The sequence below is a fragment of the Ambystoma mexicanum genome, chromosome 2p (genome assembly GCF_040938575.1).
Source record: "Ambystoma mexicanum isolate Mex_15411 chromosome 2p, UKY_AmexF1_1, whole genome shotgun sequence".
NCBI lineage: Eukaryota > Metazoa > Chordata > Amphibia > Caudata > Ambystomatidae > Ambystoma > Ambystoma mexicanum.
In genome coordinates this window covers 1,024,681,616-1,024,699,272 of record NC_090923.1, presented here as the reverse complement: position 1 = coordinate 1,024,699,272, position 17,657 = coordinate 1,024,681,616, and the positions used below count along the sequence as shown (strand labels likewise).

The following is a 17,657-nucleotide window of genomic DNA, read 5'->3' as shown; positions in this document are numbered from 1 at the left end:
CATAATACCAAGAGTAGGATCAGGTAGCAGCTGCCTTCACCTGGCCACATGGGAGGAGATTTTAGGCTGGGGTCCAGTGATGACTCAGCAAGATCAATCACACTACTTGACCTGTAGCATCGAAAGTCTACCAGTGAATTTAGTAATGTCCAACCAATGTCTTAATGTATAGATGTGAATAATTTTACTTACCTGAAATCCTAGTAATTTGCTAGTTGCCTTAGTGTTTATGATAAATAACCATGTTTCGAATGGATTGTGTCCTTCCACGTATTCCTTATCTTTGATAAATCCACTTCTAGCTTGCTGGCCTCGGGGAAAAAATGTCCAAAGTAGAGGGCGCTGTCCCTCGAGTCGGTGTCCCTCAAAGGCCTCTGTATCGACACTGACGTCACCATAGCTATAAATAGACTTGCACAGCGTCTGTTGCTCAGTTCTGTTTTTCCGCGCTTCGTAAGCCTCGGAGACGCAACGCTCGGTTCCCCGGTAAAATCTTCAAAAAACTTTGATTTCCTTGAAAAATATTCAATTACTACGATGGCATCTTCGTCCGCTTCATCGATGCCACAATCTGGCTTCAAAAAATGTTGGGATTGTGGAAAAAAGATGTAGTTAACCGATCCTCACAGGATCTGCCTGTGGTGCCTGGGCTCAAAGCACCAGTGTTCGGAATGGGAGGCGTGTATGCCCATGACGGCGAAAGCCTTGATGGAGCGTAGTGGAAAGCTGGAAAAAGGTAAGACCGTTAAATCCTCTACCTCTTCGAAATTGTCCTTGGCCGAAGCCGAAACATTTGTCTCCTAGTCATCGGAGAAAACATTCCCGTTCGACATCTCGAAGTGGTTCTCACCACTCATCTAGATCGAGACATACTAAGAAGAGGCTTTGTAGATCACCTTCCTCTTCATCTTCTAACTCTCTAGAAAGGGTCACCTGCCCCACTAAAACAGCTCTCCAGCTAAGTGGGAGGACTTTTGTAAAGAAATGCTAAGGGTCTTCGAGAATGCAGCCTTGTCCCCCTCGGAGATGCCTAGAGGTGATACCCTGGGTGAAAGACCGGCAAAAAGAAAAACGCTGTGAGTCGTCGACCTCGGCAAAAAAAAACCCTCGAGAGCGTCATGAGCCCTCAAGTAACAACAAAGGTGACTTCGACTCAAAAAGACTGTCATTGATGCTGCCGTCGTCGACTCCGATGAAAGAGAGGCCTTCGAAGCATCATGTCCCGACCGCACCATCGGTACTCGGGGCGTCGAAGGATCCTTCAAAGACGTCGAAAGGGGCATCTATCATATCGACGACAACAAGTAGAATTCCGATTCTCTTGACGACATGGAGACCATACTAGAGTACATTGATGCCGTTTGTACGTTTGTCGAGACCGTTGACATCTACATCGACAACTACAACTTTTTCTCAAGCATCCCTGCAGTAAATAAAAAGCTCTCTGCGAAGTACATAGTGTCGACCTCAGACCCTGTATACTTAAGTAAGCATCCAACCCCAGAGAGTTTAGTAGTGCAGGCTGCAACGTCGTCAAGTAGTAAATCAGCATACCCCACTATACCACAAGATAAAGACGACAAAAAATGTGATGCCATGTCTAAAAAGATCTTTTCGGCATGCAGCATGGCACTTAAGTCTGTTAACGCCACTTGCACACTAGCAAGATTCAGCCACACCCTTTTGGGAGTGCGCTTCATTGGCAGCTGACAGTCTCCCAGAAGGGGAGGAACGAGACGCATTCTTGAATATCATCGAGGATGGGAAGGATGCAATGTGCGAGTCCCTCCAAACAGTTCTTGACTCTGCTGACAGCATCAGCAGAGCCATGGCAGCGAGTACCACAATCTGCAGATTTGCGTGGTTATGGAAATCTGGTTTTGCTCCTGATGTACAAGCCAGACTTCTGAATATGCCCTTTGATGGCACCTCACTATTTGCCAAGAAAGCTTATGAAAGTTTGGAGAAATTGCAAACCTCCAAAGCGGCAGCCAAATCCCTTGAGGCTGCAATTCGTCAAGCTCCAAATCGCACCACAGGTTCGTCCTGAGGGGGGGGGGGGGGGGAGCCCTTTCGTTTTTTTACTCCGCATTCGGAAAAGGCAGAGGGCAGCTAGCTCAAAGAGGCCAGAGACGATTCACCCGTGGTGGACGGGTCAAAGGTTCCAAGTCCACATCAGCAAGTGCTGCTTTATCCTCTGCATCTGCGTCAGCCGCTCCTAAACCCCTCTGAGGTCTCTCCACACAAAACACAAATAGGAGGCAGGTTAACTCCACATCTGACAGAATGGCAGGCTGTTACGTCAGATGCTTGGGCATTGCAAACAGTTGCCCAAGGTTACTGCCTGCCTTTCCTACATACTCCTCAGAGTCATCCACTGGGGAACAATTCTTTGAAGTTTCCAGACCCGCTCCTTATGCAGGAGATCTCAGAACTGCTAGAGAAAGGTGCCATAGAACTGGTACCTGTACCGGAGAGGAACAAGGGTTGGTACCCCCCCCCCTACTTCCTAATACCAAAGAAAGATGGAGGATTGAGACCCATCTTGGACTTGCGAGAATTGAACAAATTCCTCAGAAAGGACCAGTTCAAGATGGTAACCCTTTCTCAAATCCTTCAGGCCCTCCAGTTTCAGGATTGGTTAGTATCTCTGGACCTTCAGTATGCTTACTTTCATGTGCCAATCTATTACAAGCACAGGAAGTACCTGAGGTTCGTCATTGGCAGTTTTCACTATCAATTTCGGGTTCTGCCATTTGGGCTAACCTCCGCCTGAGGGTCTTCACCAAGTTAATGGCGGTCGTGGCAGCAAGTCTAAGCAGGGAAGGGATTCATGTCTACCGCTACCTGGACGACAGGTTGATCAGAGCAGTGTCCCTGGAACAAGCTCAGATTCATTTAGATTGTTTGCCACTTCCTTCACAAGCTGGGCTTCTCCCTCAACTTAAAGAAGTCACAGATGATACCATCACAGAAACTTCAGTTCATTGGAGCAGTCCTGACACATCCTTGGGAAAAGCCTCGCCACCAGAGGTGAGGGCTCAAGATATTCTTCAGATGGTGACCAGATTTCAAAATGCCCATCGTCTACCAGCCTTTAACTTTTTGAAGTTGCTTGGCCTCATGGCATCCTGCATTTTTCTAGTGCCAGAGGCTCGCCTGAAAATGAGATCTCTCCAGTGGGCGTTAAGGACCCAGTGGTCGCAATTCTCACAAAGAATGTCAGATCTCCTACAAATCCTGAACAGAGTAGCACGAGACCTTCAGTGGTGGGCCTGTCGGGAGAACATCTTGTAAGGCGAACCGTTTTGGCAACCATGGCCGGAGATGACGGTAGTCACGGACACCTCCCTCACGGGTGGGAAGCCCATGCCAATGACTTAACCATCAGCGGTCGATGGTCTCCATCAGAGTCAAGACTACACATCAACCTATTAGTGCTGAGAGGGATCAGGCTAGCAGTGAAAGCTTTCCTGCCACCAGTACAGGGGAAACATGTTCTGATAATGGCAGACAACACAGTGGCTATGCACTACTTCAACAAAAGAGGAGGCGTAGGATCACTTCCACTGTGCAGAGCGGCAATGCAGCTCTGGTTCTGCGCAATACAAAAAGGAATCTCTCTGTTGGCAGTTAACCTATCCGAAGAGAAGTACACAGCGGCGGACACTCTGAGCAGGCAGACCAGTCTCCCATGAGTGGGAACTAGCTCAGGAAGTCCTTCAAGAGATCTTCACCCTTTGGGGGACCCCTCAGGTGGATCTGTTCGCCAACAGTGTCAACCGGAAGTGCGATCACTATTGCTCAAGGGAATTTCCCCCGAGAGGAGCTCCAGGAACTCTTTTTGGTAAAGAGGATTACCTTCCATTTCTCGCAATTTACTCTCTTACATAACACATAGATATTCACTTAGAGTTTTGAAGAGAAAAGTTTGTTGCGCTCCCGTACATTTTCAAGGGAATGAGAACCCAATAATGGCATCTAGAAAAAACAAATATGATAAAATAGTTGAAACAGACTTCTTCAAACCACATAGCTCAGGGAGCAGACAGTTCCAGGCTAGACGTTTCCAGACCCACCTCCCATGCAATGGACCCATTGCTGACTGCACTGGCGCGCATAGAAAAATCAATATCTAGAGGGTAATTTCGACAAATAGAATGAAAAGATGTCCCAACTGGAGTTTAAACATTATCTTTTGAGCAAAAAACAAGTAGCTGGACCAAGAGTTACCTCAAGAAATTCCAACAGTGAAGAGTCTGAGAAAAGAGTTAAGGGAAGGCTGGAGTACTTGGAAAATGTGATCAGAGCAACATAGTAAGAGTGATTGGCCTCCCAATGGGTGTGGAGGGTGACGATCTGATTTCCTTTGCTTCCACCTGGCTGCTTGCCTTTGTCATTTAATAGGATCCTAAATACATTGATAAATGTTACGGGAATAGGATGCGCTCCCTTGAAAAGGTTAGAGTTTCAGAAGTGGGGCCAACGCTCACCAACTAAGTCCTCAGACGCTCGAGACCGGGATACGAAAGCTGCAAGCGCAAAAAGAACACTATTATATCAAGGCCATACATTTCTGATATGTCCGGGTGTTGCGCCTCCAACAGAGAAGTGGAGGAAGATTATGGATACTCTGAAAAAATAATTTCTGGTAAGTGGAGTAAAAGCAGGACTACTAAGACCAGCGAAACTGCTAGTCACCCGGAGAGCGAAAGAATACATCTTCTGGGATGCAGAGTGGGTGGATTAGCTTGTGCTGTTAATGTATGGAGGTGTTACTATATTGTCGGAGGGCTTGTATAATGTTGAGGGCTCGCTCCTTGTTAAAACTTACATACACATTTTAAATGAACAGAAATGTACACATGAAAAATAAATCTAGCCCCTGAAGTTGGTCTTAAATACTTAATCTTCTCTAGGACCGAAATCGGCAACCTTTGGCTCCCCAGATGTTTTTGAGAATAACTCCTATCAGCACTAGCCAGCATAGGCTATGATGAGTGAATTGACTGTGGTCTCTAGGCTGCTTGCCTGCAAACCTGATGCACTAAAGGCTACATTATGTTTCACATTGAGCAGTGCGTCAGGCTTCTGGGCAGCAGCCTGGAGTGTGTCGGAGGAGGCAGCAGGGTCCGGTACAGATAAGTGGTGGGAGAATGGGGGTGGTGATGTGCAGTGGAAGGCGGGATCCCCATGAAATGGACAGGGAGGTCATAAGCCTGACCTTGCAAGGGGGGGATGCCCTTCATGACTACCTTCCGCAACGTCAGTCTTTTTTTCAGTCTTCAGACGCAGAACCAAGGGATCGTGGGAGTAGTGGTCCAACTTATATGTTATATGAAGAACTAAATGTTTCCAGACCTTTGCTCTTCGATGATATCTTCAGCATGCAAGTTTGGATAGCAAGGGCCTTGTGTGTGCCTATAACACTTGAGCCACTTTCTGCCCTTCAACTGAGCCTCTCTTTTCCAGCCTCAGGTCGAACGTCTGGCGAGGTAGCGGCCCAGCATGGCGGATATGAGATTCCGGCCCGACTACGCACACTGCACAATCTGGTGATCCAGTATGCTTCACAGGGGCGGTATGAGGTGGCTGTGCCACTCTGCAAGCAGGCCCTGGAGGACCTTGAGAAAACCTCTGGCCACGACCATCCAGATGTGGCAACCATGTTGAATATTCTGGCCCTGGTGTACAGGTGAGTGTTGTCTCCCCACCAGATGTGGAATGGAAAGAGGCTGGTTTAGGCATCTGCAATGAGTATGTGAGTTAGATTTAAGTGCTTGTCGATTGATTTAGAAAAGAACATCTTTCGTTCTGTCATTTGGTACACCAAAACACAAGTGCAAATGTTTCTGCATTGGCAGTGCAGAGCAATCGTCTAGTTTTGCTAGAGAATGCCCTTGTGGCTCAAAGAGCTGTGGTTTAGAATGTACTGGCCCGTTCATCTGTTTCCTTCTTTTCAGGGACCAAAATAAGTACAAAGAGGCAGCCCACCTTCTGAACGATGCATTGGCCATCCGTGAGAAGACCCTTGGCAAAGATCATCCAGCGGTAAGTCATGTGAAATAAGTTCAATGTTCAGGGTCACATTGCATATGCGCCTATGGCATGCACATTTGGATGTCATAGGTGCATGTGTCTTGGCTTCTGTAACATTCGTGTCACCTGGTGCACATGCACCTATGACCTGCACATATGACATATGTACAGGTAAGGTGCACAGAAAGTGTGAAAGAATGCAAACACTATTACTGGATTTCTATTTTGAAATCCTCAGTTATCTAATAAGCTGTTTGTTTAGATAGTTGAGAAACCTTAGTCAAAATGCATTAGGAATTGTATGGTTTTAGGGACCTGTTAGTCTGGCCTTTATATGGTATCCTACATTTCTGCCTAGTTTTCTCTCCCCTCTTTAACTCAAGCTATGTCCCATTTGATCCTCTCCCTGCACACACTTACTATACACTTGTGCTCAGTGATGTGTTGAACATGCTCCCCCCATCCCAAGGTTTCTATCATTGGCAGCTCCTGCTTTTGCTGACTACGTAACTGTTCCATTTCTGTTAGAACTGTATTTTGCTAACACAATCTAGTAGCTGGTCACTCTGCCATCCACACCTCTTTGTTTGGCCTCCATTGTGTCTCATGTGCTCCCCATGTGTTTATTTATAAAATCTCCCAGTACAATCATTCATGTGTCCAGTTCCCTTCTTCACGCATTGTTTATTATCTGTAGAATCTTCTCCTCTGATTGGCCAATATTGCTCCACAACTGTATTTTTTTTTTTTAAAACTTTATTTTTTATTAGCATTTTATAATGAAACAAACAAGAAATATTGGATAACCCCTTACCCGCCCCCTCCGACCTCCCACCCCAACACCAACCCACCCCCCTTCCCGTGTCCGGCTCAAAATGTTCGACTAAGGAGACTTGTAATGTTCACTACGATTCCTGTGCCTCGGAGGCGATGCGATTTTTGACCCAGTCACTAACTGGCTTAGTGCTGCCATTCCCTGGGCCGAGGGACCCCCGGTTGATTGCTGTTCCTATCTGGGCCAGTCTCAACCCTCTCAGACCGGGGACATTACCTTGGAGTCAATGAACATCCCAACCCCATGTTTGTTGTACCCCATACCAGTTCGTGAGGAATGAGCTAGTGTCATTGTTGACCAAGGCAGTCAGTTTGTCCATCAAAAACATCTTTTTCACCTTTTTCATCCAATCTTCCTTGGAGGGGGTTTCCGGGCTCTTCCATTTCTGAGCGAGAGCTACTCTGCCTGCCCTCAGCATGGTTTCCCACATCCTTGGGTATCGATATAGTTTTGCTTCCTCCGGGGGGAGTCCCAGCAACATGGTCAGGGGAGTAAGTGGTAGGAGTTCCTCTGTTACTTCCGCTATCCAGCCCCTCACTGACCCCCAATAGGCTTGGACATTCGGACAGAGCCACCACATGTGGCCCCTGGAGCCTGTCTGACCACATCCCCTCGGGCATCTAGGGGACACCCCCGGAAACATCTTTGACAGTTTTGCTGGGTCTCTGGGCCACCCCTGCATAATTTTAAAGTTAAGTTCCATGACCGAGGTGAATAAGTTCCCATGAAACGCTATTTTGAAAATTCTAGCCCAGGCATCCTCTGAGATCTCTTCACCTGCCAGGTCGTTCCAGAACATGCGGAAGCTCCTCCTACCCTGAAGGTTGTAAGTATTTAGGATTTTATACATACGGGACACTGCACCCTGACCCCATGACCGGTCGCAGAGGATGCCCTTAAGGCGGAGGTAATCGAAAATGGAAAGAGATCCACCTCCCAGAGCTTCATAGGATAGGAATTCGCCCTACCTGAACATCTGACCCGCCTATTCCAAACCCATATCCGACCAGTGCTGGGAGTGCCTCAACCCCCTGCTACCCAGTTTGAGGGGGTGGCCCCATAGGGAGGTCATTGGGGACGGCCATGTGGTTAGGTGTGCTGTCCAGGGGCCCTCTTTCCAGATGTCCCAGAGAACTCCCAAGGTCGGGTGGGTCTTCACATGTTTCGGGATTGTCTTGCACGGGGCCCACAAGAGGGCACGGACCTTTAAAGGGTGGACATCCATATCTTCTAAATATGAACAGTACGTTCCCAGACCTTCTTTCATATGTTCCAGGAGGACGCGCAATTGGGCGGCATAGAAATATAGATGAAAGTCTGGCAGCCCAAATCCCGCCTCCTCCCGCAGTAGAGTCAGGGTGGCTCTCCCGGTTCTAGGGGTTTTCCCCTGCCACACAGTCTCGGACCCCATTTTGTAGGTCCCTGAAAGTCTGAGCGGGGACTCTGGTTGGGAGCGCTGTGAAAAGGTACAGAAGCCGTGGTAGTATGTTCATCTTTACTGCAGTCATCTGGCCGTACCACGAGAGAATCATCTTACCCCACCTCCTCAAGTCAGATGTGATCCCTGCCATTATGGGGTCATAGTTGGCGGGCCCCAGTTTCGATAAGTCCCTAGTTAGAAGAACACCAAGGTATCTTATAGCTCCTTTCCCCACTGCAATCCCATGAAACCTGCTCAGGGGGTCTATCACAAGGTCCATTGTTCGCATTGGGAGCAGGACAGATTTTGCAGTGTTAATTTTCAGGCCCGAGAAGCGGCCGAAAGCGGCAACCAGGGTCAGGAGGGTGGTGATCGAGGAGCCAGGGTCTACCAGATACGCTAAAATGTCATCCGCAAACAGGGAAAGTTTGAATTCAACCTCCCCCTTCTGTTTCCCTTGATGCCTGGGTGAGATCGAATCGCTATGGCTAGTGCCTCCATCGTAAGGACATATATTAGGGGGGAGAGTGGGCAGCCCTGTCTTGTCCCTCGGGAGAGGGGAAATGATTCGGACAGTGACCCATTCACCTGAACCCTTGCCGTGGGGACTCTGTAGAGGGCAGCTACCCAACTCATAATGTGCGTCCCGAAGCCCATTCTCTGGAGAAGGAGTTTCATGTATCTCCACTCGACCCTGTCAAAGGCCTTCCCCGAGTCGAGGGAGAGGACACACGCGTCAAGCTCCGATTTTTAGGTAAAATGAAACAAGTCTATTGTTTTGCGAATATTATCCGACCCTTGTCTACACTTAATGAAGCCCACCTGGTCCCCATGGACTAGCTTCGGTATAATCCCCTCCATCCTCCTCCCCCCCACCTTAGCCAAGATCTTGACATCAATGTTTAACAATGATATGGGGCGATAGGAGGCACACTCCATTGGGTCCTTCCCTTCCTTGGGCAGAACTGCTCTTATGGCCCCCATCATGGATTCGCGGAGGATACCCCCCTCCAGCACGGCGTTGAAAACTCGCCAGGTACGGGGTCAGAGAGGAACAAAATCTCTTGAAAAAGTAAACTGTGAAGCCGTCTTCCCCGGGGGAGGTTCCCACCTTCATCCCACTAATCACCTTATCCACCTCCTCCTCGGTCACCGGGCCCTCCAACCCCTCTGCCATCTCCCTCGACAGGGACGGGATTTGTATGGAGTTCAGGAAGTCCTCTATCTGGGAATCGCCCCCGTCATATTCTGACAAGTATAGTGACTTGTAATATTGGCGAAAGGCCTCTCCTATGTGGGGAGAGTCGCAGTTAAGGGACCCCCTGGCGTCTCTTACCTCCTTCACCCTTCTGCTTCTCTGGACCTCCCTCAACTTCCAGGCCAAGATCCTATCCGCTTTGTCCCCTTTATCATAGTATTTTTGTTTTACCATTTGGAAGCTCCTCTCTGTTTTGTGTAGGAGCAGGTCTTTTAGCTGGAGCCTGTAGTCCTCCAGTGCGGCCACCGGGTCGCGGTCTAGGGCCTGATCCGGAGAGCCCCCGGTTGGAGACGAGCTGTTTTTTCTTGCAGGGTTTTTTCCTGGGCGCCTCTCTCCCTTTTCTTCAGGGCTCCCATCTTTATAAGTACTCCTCTTGGGGTTGCCTTGAAGGCGTCCCAAAGAGTGTGCGTGCCCACCTCCCTGTTATCAATGAGCTCAAAGAACTCTGTTCTAGCGTCCAGGACAGCCTGGGCCTGAGCCTCGTCTCTCAGTAGGGTATCATTACATTTCTAGCGTCCCTTGCGTTCTCTAGACCAGCCCACCGCTAAGGAGACTCGGACCAAGTCGTGGTCTGACCAGGGGACCGGGTCTATCCTGTAGCCTGCAACGTATGGACGAAGGATCTCATCCACAAGAATGTAATCTATCCTAGAGAATGCGTTGTGGATGGTGGAATAGTAAGAAAAGGAGGGAACACCTGTCCGGGGGGGTCGGAACGTATCCGCCAGGCCCAGGCACTCATTCGCCCTCTGAAAGCCTCACGCCATGGCTTTATCTGCAGATCTGTGAGTTTTGGGGGCCTACCCGCTTTCTGTCTCTGGTTGGGACCAGGACCATATGTAAATCGCCTCCCACCACCAACGGGCCCTGTACAAAGAGTTTGAGCCTGTCCCTTACTCCTTCCCAGAATAGGGCTTGTCCATCATTCGGGCCATACACTACCGCCAAAGTTAGGGGAGAGCTCTGTAAGGAACCCCGCACCAACAGGAATCGGCCCTCGGGGTCCTTCAGGACGGTCCCTTTCTCAAAGCCTACGCCCCTAGCTACCAGGATAGCCACCCCTCTTTTCTTTCCCCTATGGGATGCATGAAAAACCTCCCCGATTCCTCCCCCTCGCATTTTCGGCTCTTTCCCCTGCGCCCAGTGTGTCTCTTGCACGAAGAGCAAGGCTAGTTTCGCCCTCCTAAATTCCCTACAGATCAGGGACCTTTTCGTAGGGGTGTTCAGTCCCCGCACATTCAGAGTACCCACTCCCAGGGCCGGTCGGTCATCAGCCATAATCTGTTTCCATCTCTATTGGTCAACAACGGCGCATCGTTACTCCCTCCCTGCTTCCTTTGTCTCCTCGTTTGGACAACTTCTTCCCAAACCAACCCCAACTGATTAGTGAACCCCCACCCCCCTCCCCGGCTTCCAGCCAGTTAGTTCAGCCATTTCTGGCATTTTGGCCGGACCACCAGCCTGTCCCCTTCGGCCAGGCGTTGGTTGCAAAGCTCGCTTTCGTGAGCCCCCCGCCCTCCCAGCTTCGTCCCCTCGGTCTACCCCACTTTACTTGCTTTTGAAGGGGACTCTTAAGTTTGGCTTTACCTCCATTTCTTCAGGTCCCGATCTATGAATGGTCAGGACATTCCTGTCGCTTCTGTGGTCATCCACTCCCTTAGGCCGGGTCTCCAGCCTACCTTCCTCGGCCAGGACTTCAGTACTGCGTTTCCCTTCAACCACATAGTTGTGCCCCTTCAATTGCCCCCATCGTACTTGCTGTTCAAGGGGACCCTGTATTCTGGGCCTCCTTAATGTCTTCCTTTTGCGCTCCACTGCTGACCAGGGAACCCCAGTCATCAACCCTCCGAGTCGATATGCTCCTCCTCCATTGCAGACGGCAGTGTGTTCAATTTTTTGAATTTCCTCAAACCGGTTTTCCTCCTCCTGGCACCCGACTGTCCAGGAGTGCCCCTACCAAGTGCTTCTGGGCCTACTGGGCCCCTCCGGGTGGTAGGCTCCGCCACATAATCTTGGATGTCTCCCTTGATGTCCTCTTCCGTAACCAACATTGTTCGTTGGCCCAAGTATTCGAAGGCCAGGGAGAAGGGATACCCCCATCTGTAGCGCACTCCCTTCTCCTTCAGTAGTTGTGTTAGGGGGCGGCACATTCTGCGTTTGGCTAAGGTGTAAGCGGAGAGGTCCTGAAAAATGGTGATCTGGGAGTTCTTTTAAGTAATCACCCCCGCCTTCATTGCTTCCTCCAGGACTTTAGTTTTTTCAGTATAGTAGTGGAACCCAACCAGAACCAAACTGGGGCTCCCCTCCCTTCCCCCTGCACCCGGTCGAACGTGGTTTCTGTTGTCATTTCCTCTGTAAACAGGAGGGTAATGTCCCTCACCACTCGGATCAAATCTCTCTCCGTCTCACCCTCCTTTTCCGGGACCCCAAAAAATCTAAGGTTGTTCCTCCTTTCCCTATTTTCATAGTCATCCATTTTCCTGGCTCTTTCTTCGTCCCTCTTCTCCAGGGCCGCTAGTCGCATACCAAATTGAACCTCCTGGGATGCTGAAGATGACTGGTTAGTTTCCACTTGTAGGAGTCTGTCCTCGACTTTGTCCACCCTTTGATCCATCTTTTCAAACTTCTGGGCGATGTCAGATCGCATTTCCCTGATTTCCTGAAGGATGGAGGCGAAGCCCCTCTCCATTGTCAATGCGGGCTGTGTCGAGGCATCTGGATGGGCCATGTCCTCGGTGCGAGTAGGGCCACTGGTGTTGCTCTCCGTTTCCTTGTAGCGGAATGCCTGCAGAGTCTCTTGCCAGCTCATATAGTCTTACAAGGCAACCGCTGCGGAGTCTGCCGCAGGCTGGGGGTCTTATAAGGGGGCAGCTCCCCACCCAGAGGCGTCCTGGCTGTGGTGTCTCGGGGGTGCTCGTGGGTGATAAGCGCTCCTCTGGGAGGAGGGCAGCCTCCAGACGGGCACTCGCCCCACCAACTCGGGATGGGGGCCTCTCACCTGGATCTTGTCTCGGAGCTGGTGGTGCTTTTCAGGGCAGGAGAGTCGCCACCGCCGTTCCACTACCTCCGTCCGATGCCTTCCTCTGCCAGGTGGGCACACGCCCTGCGGCTAAGCCCAGTGTCCTCCACCTGCTGGAGTTGGGTGCGGGTGGGCGCTGTCCCTTCGCTTGCCTTCGGGACGGGAGCGGCCGCTGGAACCCTGGAGCCCTCTCAGGAGAGAGGGGCATGCTCCCGCCCCAACTACTGGTCTGCCGTAGTCCGTTTGCACTGTGGGGGCCCTCCGCGGGGCACTGCGGCCGTTGACGGCCCCGCTCCTGGGGGGGCCGCGGTCGCCAGAGGGCGGAGGTGCCTTTGCTCCCAGGCCCGCCCCGATGTCACCTGTCCTCTTGTGCCGCCTCTGGAGGACGTCGGGACCCGACGCCTCGGCTACCCGGATCCCGGCGTCGGGTCTGGGACTGCGAGCCCCCACTGACCGAGGATGGGTGGGGGCGAGGGCCCAAGTTCCTTTCCGGGGTTGCTGCCCCGAGGTCGCGTGTTCCCCCCGAGGGAGCTGGGGGGCGGGTGTATGAGAAAGGGCCGGGCCTGCCGCCAAGACTCCCACGCTTCGGCGGGCCGCTCCTCCTCCACCAGCGCCGGGGCCGACGCTCGCCTTGCCGCACCTCCGCCGCCGCCAGTTCTCCGGCTTGCAGTGGTCCTGGAGCTTTGCTCTTTCGAGTGGATGCGTCTCGGGGGGGGGGGGGGGGGGGTCGTCACCGGCTCGATCCTGCCGGGTGAATCCGCCTGGGAGGGTGCCAGGGGGGCTCACTCCGCTGAAAAGGCCCAGCCTCAGCGGGAACACAGCGATCAGGCAGCCATTGCATGTGCGCCCCCTGGTGGCCTCCTGTATTTATTTTTTTATGTTTTACCTATTGCAACTCTCATCTCCTCGATAACCAACTATTCCTCAGTTGTGTCTGCCATCAGCATGTCACTTCTTCCATCTTATCTGGTTGGTCTAATCTCCCTATGCTCACACCAAGCCCATGTTCACCTTCTGTTTGGTCACCCATGATTTCCCCAATCATTTTTATTTCACTCGGCTCTTCCTGTTTTGAATAGTATCCCAGTTACTGCCTGGACTATAACTTTAAACCTGTGGTTTCTCATATCAGTGTAGTTGCTCCATGCTGCTGCTTGTTTGATGATCATTGTTTTTCTTCAGGTTGCCGCCACACTGAACAACCTAGCTGTGCTTTATGGCAAGAGAGGGAAGTACAAGGAGGCGGAACCGCTGTGCAAGAGGGCACTGGAGATCCGTGAAAAGGTGTGTGTTATTGCAGAATTACATTTTTGGCATTCATTTTAGTTCTTTATTTTATTGGTTATTTATGTTGCACTTGTTGCCAGACTCCTCTAGCGCTGGCCATCGAACCTATGTTGTACAGCACCATCTTGTTCCCAAGGCAAGTGCTTTGCCCCGGAGCCATGTCCTCAGTCTAACTTTGTGAGTACCATGACATTTTAGCTGGCCTTTAAGGTTTTTCAACTTTGGTTTTGTGAGGAGAGGGACTTCTACTTTAGTCCACCTGTCACCACAACCTTTTTTCTGATATGCTTCCTGTTGTAGCACAACAGACAAACAGGCAGTGGTGCTTCTTAAGCCCCCTGTTTTGGTCTCCGTATGATTCAGTCAGTTTGTGTGTTAGGCAATATGCTGGTGGATGCTTTACTTTTTTTGCACCATGCTTGTAGTCCATTCTACTGCATTAGGACACAGATTCAACTACTTGGTAGGCCTTTGGGTACACATTTTATTTTCTTCTTAATCCTACTCTATCATTTTGTTTTGTGGTCTTTGTTGGAGTAGTGCAAGTGGATGTCCTAAAGTGGGAGTTTTGCGGGCATTTCCTCATCCTCCACACAATCATTCTCTGTTTTCATTTAAGCGTGTGTAAGACCAATTTAAAATTTCTCAAGCTTCGCCGTCTACTTCTTTTCTTGGAATGCCTGCGTGTTTGGTGTTTAAAGCCAAGTACAGTGGGACAGCTGTACTCAAATTCAAATGGTAATTCTCAATTTCAGAATTGAATCGTTAATTAGTATTTCTGGTGCTAGGAAAATACAAGGTTTTCTAGTCAAAACCTGTAATTACTAAATTAAAATTGTCAAAAACTAAATGACTGGTGCTGTTTTCCTGCACTCAAGAACAGTGCTCTTCCTTGAAAATTACTTATAGTTTAGACTATTAATAATCTTTAAAATGTTGACACCATAAATTCATCAAATTTAAGCAAAATGTAATTTTATTTTAATAATTTATAACTGCAGCCATTTCTAGCAGAGCCTTGGAACTTTGTAGATCTTCAGCTTGTGCCACAAGTCGCCTGCTCCTGCATTTAAAGCTGTCTCACTCCAAGAGAAGCTGTGCTGTGCTTGCTCCTGTCCTCGCCGCCGGACGATTGCCTGTAGCTGCTGGACCATGGTGACCTTCATTGAATCTTGTCTTTGTGTCCCTGAGGTGTCCTGTGCCCGTCCGACATGGAGACGTCTTCATCCTTCTTCATTTAGGTGTTGTACTGCAAGCTGTACGGAACAGATTCCTAAGAAATGCGACCGGTTGGATCTAAATCCTGTGACTGAAAGTAACCTCTGCAGTCTAGACGACCCTCGTGAAAGTAAAGAAGGCAGAAGCTTGCAATGGACTCTGGAAATTTCACAAGTGGTCTTCGGAGAACTCTGAATTGCGGGGTTAAGCATACACACCTGTTGCCCCCTGACCTCCCCCCGTCTCCCATAGGGTTGAAAGGGCGTAAAGTTCTGATCCTCACTCACTCTTATCAGACCTTTAGTGATGGAACCTGAGTTAAGGATCCCTCCCTAGTCCTATCCTAGTGTGTTGGTATTCAGTGGAGTACTCTTTTTATCCCTCTTATTAATCATATTAATTATAACCACTGATATTGTAAATCTCTACATAAAACGACCAGAAAGGTATCTACTTTGTAACTGGTGGCTTTTGGGCACACAAACCATTGACCAAAGTCGGCAAAGAGTAGTTATAGGGTAGGACTTGGAACAGGTATGCTTACAGTTAGGGAAGAGTTCTCTTTTAGCAACTTTCCCTCCATGTTTCTATGGACCCCCAAACTTTGTACTTTTTGGTGTGAACCTGTCCTGACTTTTTACAGGGAAGTGAAGATTTCAGCTTCACTACCCTGGCCTTTTGCTCATTTTGTTATGGGGAAACTGATCAGTCCTTCAGACTATCAGTAAAGGGTTTACTGTTTCCATTTTTGTCTTTTTACCTTTTAACATTTTGGTAACCTTTTAACAGTACACAGCATCTTACAATTCAGTACAGTGGAGTATCACCCTAGTCTTTTAAACTTTGGATTTTTGATTACTTTTATATGTGCCTAATAACAAGCCGTTGGCAGCAAACACATCTTTTGCATTATTAGTAGCGTGCACAATCGCGCTTATGGCTACTGAACGTGGCTAGTGCCATAAAATGGCCACGCCACTAGATTTCCATTTGCTCTTTGGCTATATTGTTCTTGGTCCTTTTTCCTGCCATTCCAAGACAGAGGGACAGACAGACAGACAGACAGACAGACAGAGGGACAGAAAAAAAAAACACACCAAAGAGAAGTGGTGGGACTGCATGGTTCCATTCCACATCTGTGGTGCCTGAAAGTCTAGGTGTGTGGCATGAGTGAAATGCACAGTGGTCACTGATTGGACCATTGCTGGCTGTTTGAATGGTGCAGATACTTAGCATTTCTTCAGATCTGCGTTGGAGCCAAGTATCCTATGTAGAAGAGCAGCTGACTGAACCAACCATACTTTCTTAAGACATTTTCTGGGGAGGAGCTGTTGTGACTTTTGGACACAATGCCCCACTATTCTTAGGGATTAGGCCACTTCTGAATTTTAGGCACACTTTTCCTGTGACTTGCTTCCATCCTACTGCATCACTTACCTTATTTTGTTGAATAAGTTATTTAATGCATTCATAAGAACCTATGGTGACTGTATGTATGTTTATAATTGAGTGTTGTGTAATATTATCACCTGCTTGTTTCATTTCCTAGTGTGTGTTTTGGTCCTAGAATAAATAGAGTATGTTGGTACTTATCTGTCTAAATTGAATTATTGTGTGCTTCACTGTATGGACCTCTTGCAGATCACTCACCCAACTTAGACTCTCCTGAGAATAGCCTTGACTGCTTTCCTCTGCTACGTTGATTGGGTTTTGGCTAACCTCTGTGATGATTCATGGGAGCTTGTCACTTCTCCCCCTTCCCGGTGAGGCCGCTACCCAATAGTCCCCCTAGGGGTGGTAGGAAACGGAACCTCACAAGGAGAGATTGCCCTACTGTGAATAATGACTTTCGTCCGTGAAGGAACTCCTAACCCCTTTTTCCTCGAGACCAAGTACCTGTCAGAAATCCCTGATAACACTACTGTCTGCTATGGTAATGTCTCGTACGTCTTTGTTCCATGAATATGACCCAGACTAAGAAGAGCCAAATAAACCTGCATAGTAATAACTTGATGCCTTATGATACCACTGAGACGAGTTGGCCTCAAGGAGGAATAAAGATTACCTTAACAACATTGAGGAAGGACTCTGACTTTACACTGGGTAAGATCCAGCCACAGGAAATAAAGAGCGAGAAAGGACTGGCAAGTAGAAAGAGCAGCCAACGTGAAGCCAGCCCTGCCCAGGAAATTTGAACCTGGAAACATGAAGCTGCAAGAACGCTGATCCCCAGTGACGGGGACACCCAGGAATGGTCGGCAGAGCACTGCGGTGGAAGCCAAGTTCCTGACCAGTGGAAGAAGGGAAGCAAAGCCAGTGGCGGCCTGACTTCAGGGAGTTGGACTGTGGTCCTGCAATTACACCGTAGCCGTGTGGCCCAAGTCTCTAGCAGAGCTACTAGTACAGAGCGGGGAAGCATAGTGAAGAAAGCATTAAGCTGTGATGCAACGCGAGTTAGCCCATCATCCCAGGAAGAACCGGCGACGCAGTACCGACACGCAACAGGTAACTAGAGTAGCGGGAGACCCGTTAGGGACTTGGGGCATCTCCAGAGTCATAGGCCTGGGGAGTAATCTCCCTA

General features: G+C 49.3%; 1 protein-coding gene across 1 annotated transcript in view; it reads left to right on the top strand.

Moving 5' to 3' along the window:
- The window catches only part of KLC2 (kinesin light chain 2), an 854,727-nt gene that overhangs the window by 145,666 nt on the left and 691,404 nt on the right, over positions 1-17,657 (top strand). The window contains exons 5-7 of the mRNA XM_069644886.1: positions 5,473-5,695; positions 5,964-6,051; positions 13,754-13,855. Of these exons, the coding sequence (XP_069500987.1) occupies positions 5,473-5,695; positions 5,964-6,051; positions 13,754-13,855 (413 nt within the window). The remainder of the gene's footprint in view (positions 1-5,472; positions 5,696-5,963; positions 6,052-13,753; positions 13,856-17,657) is intronic.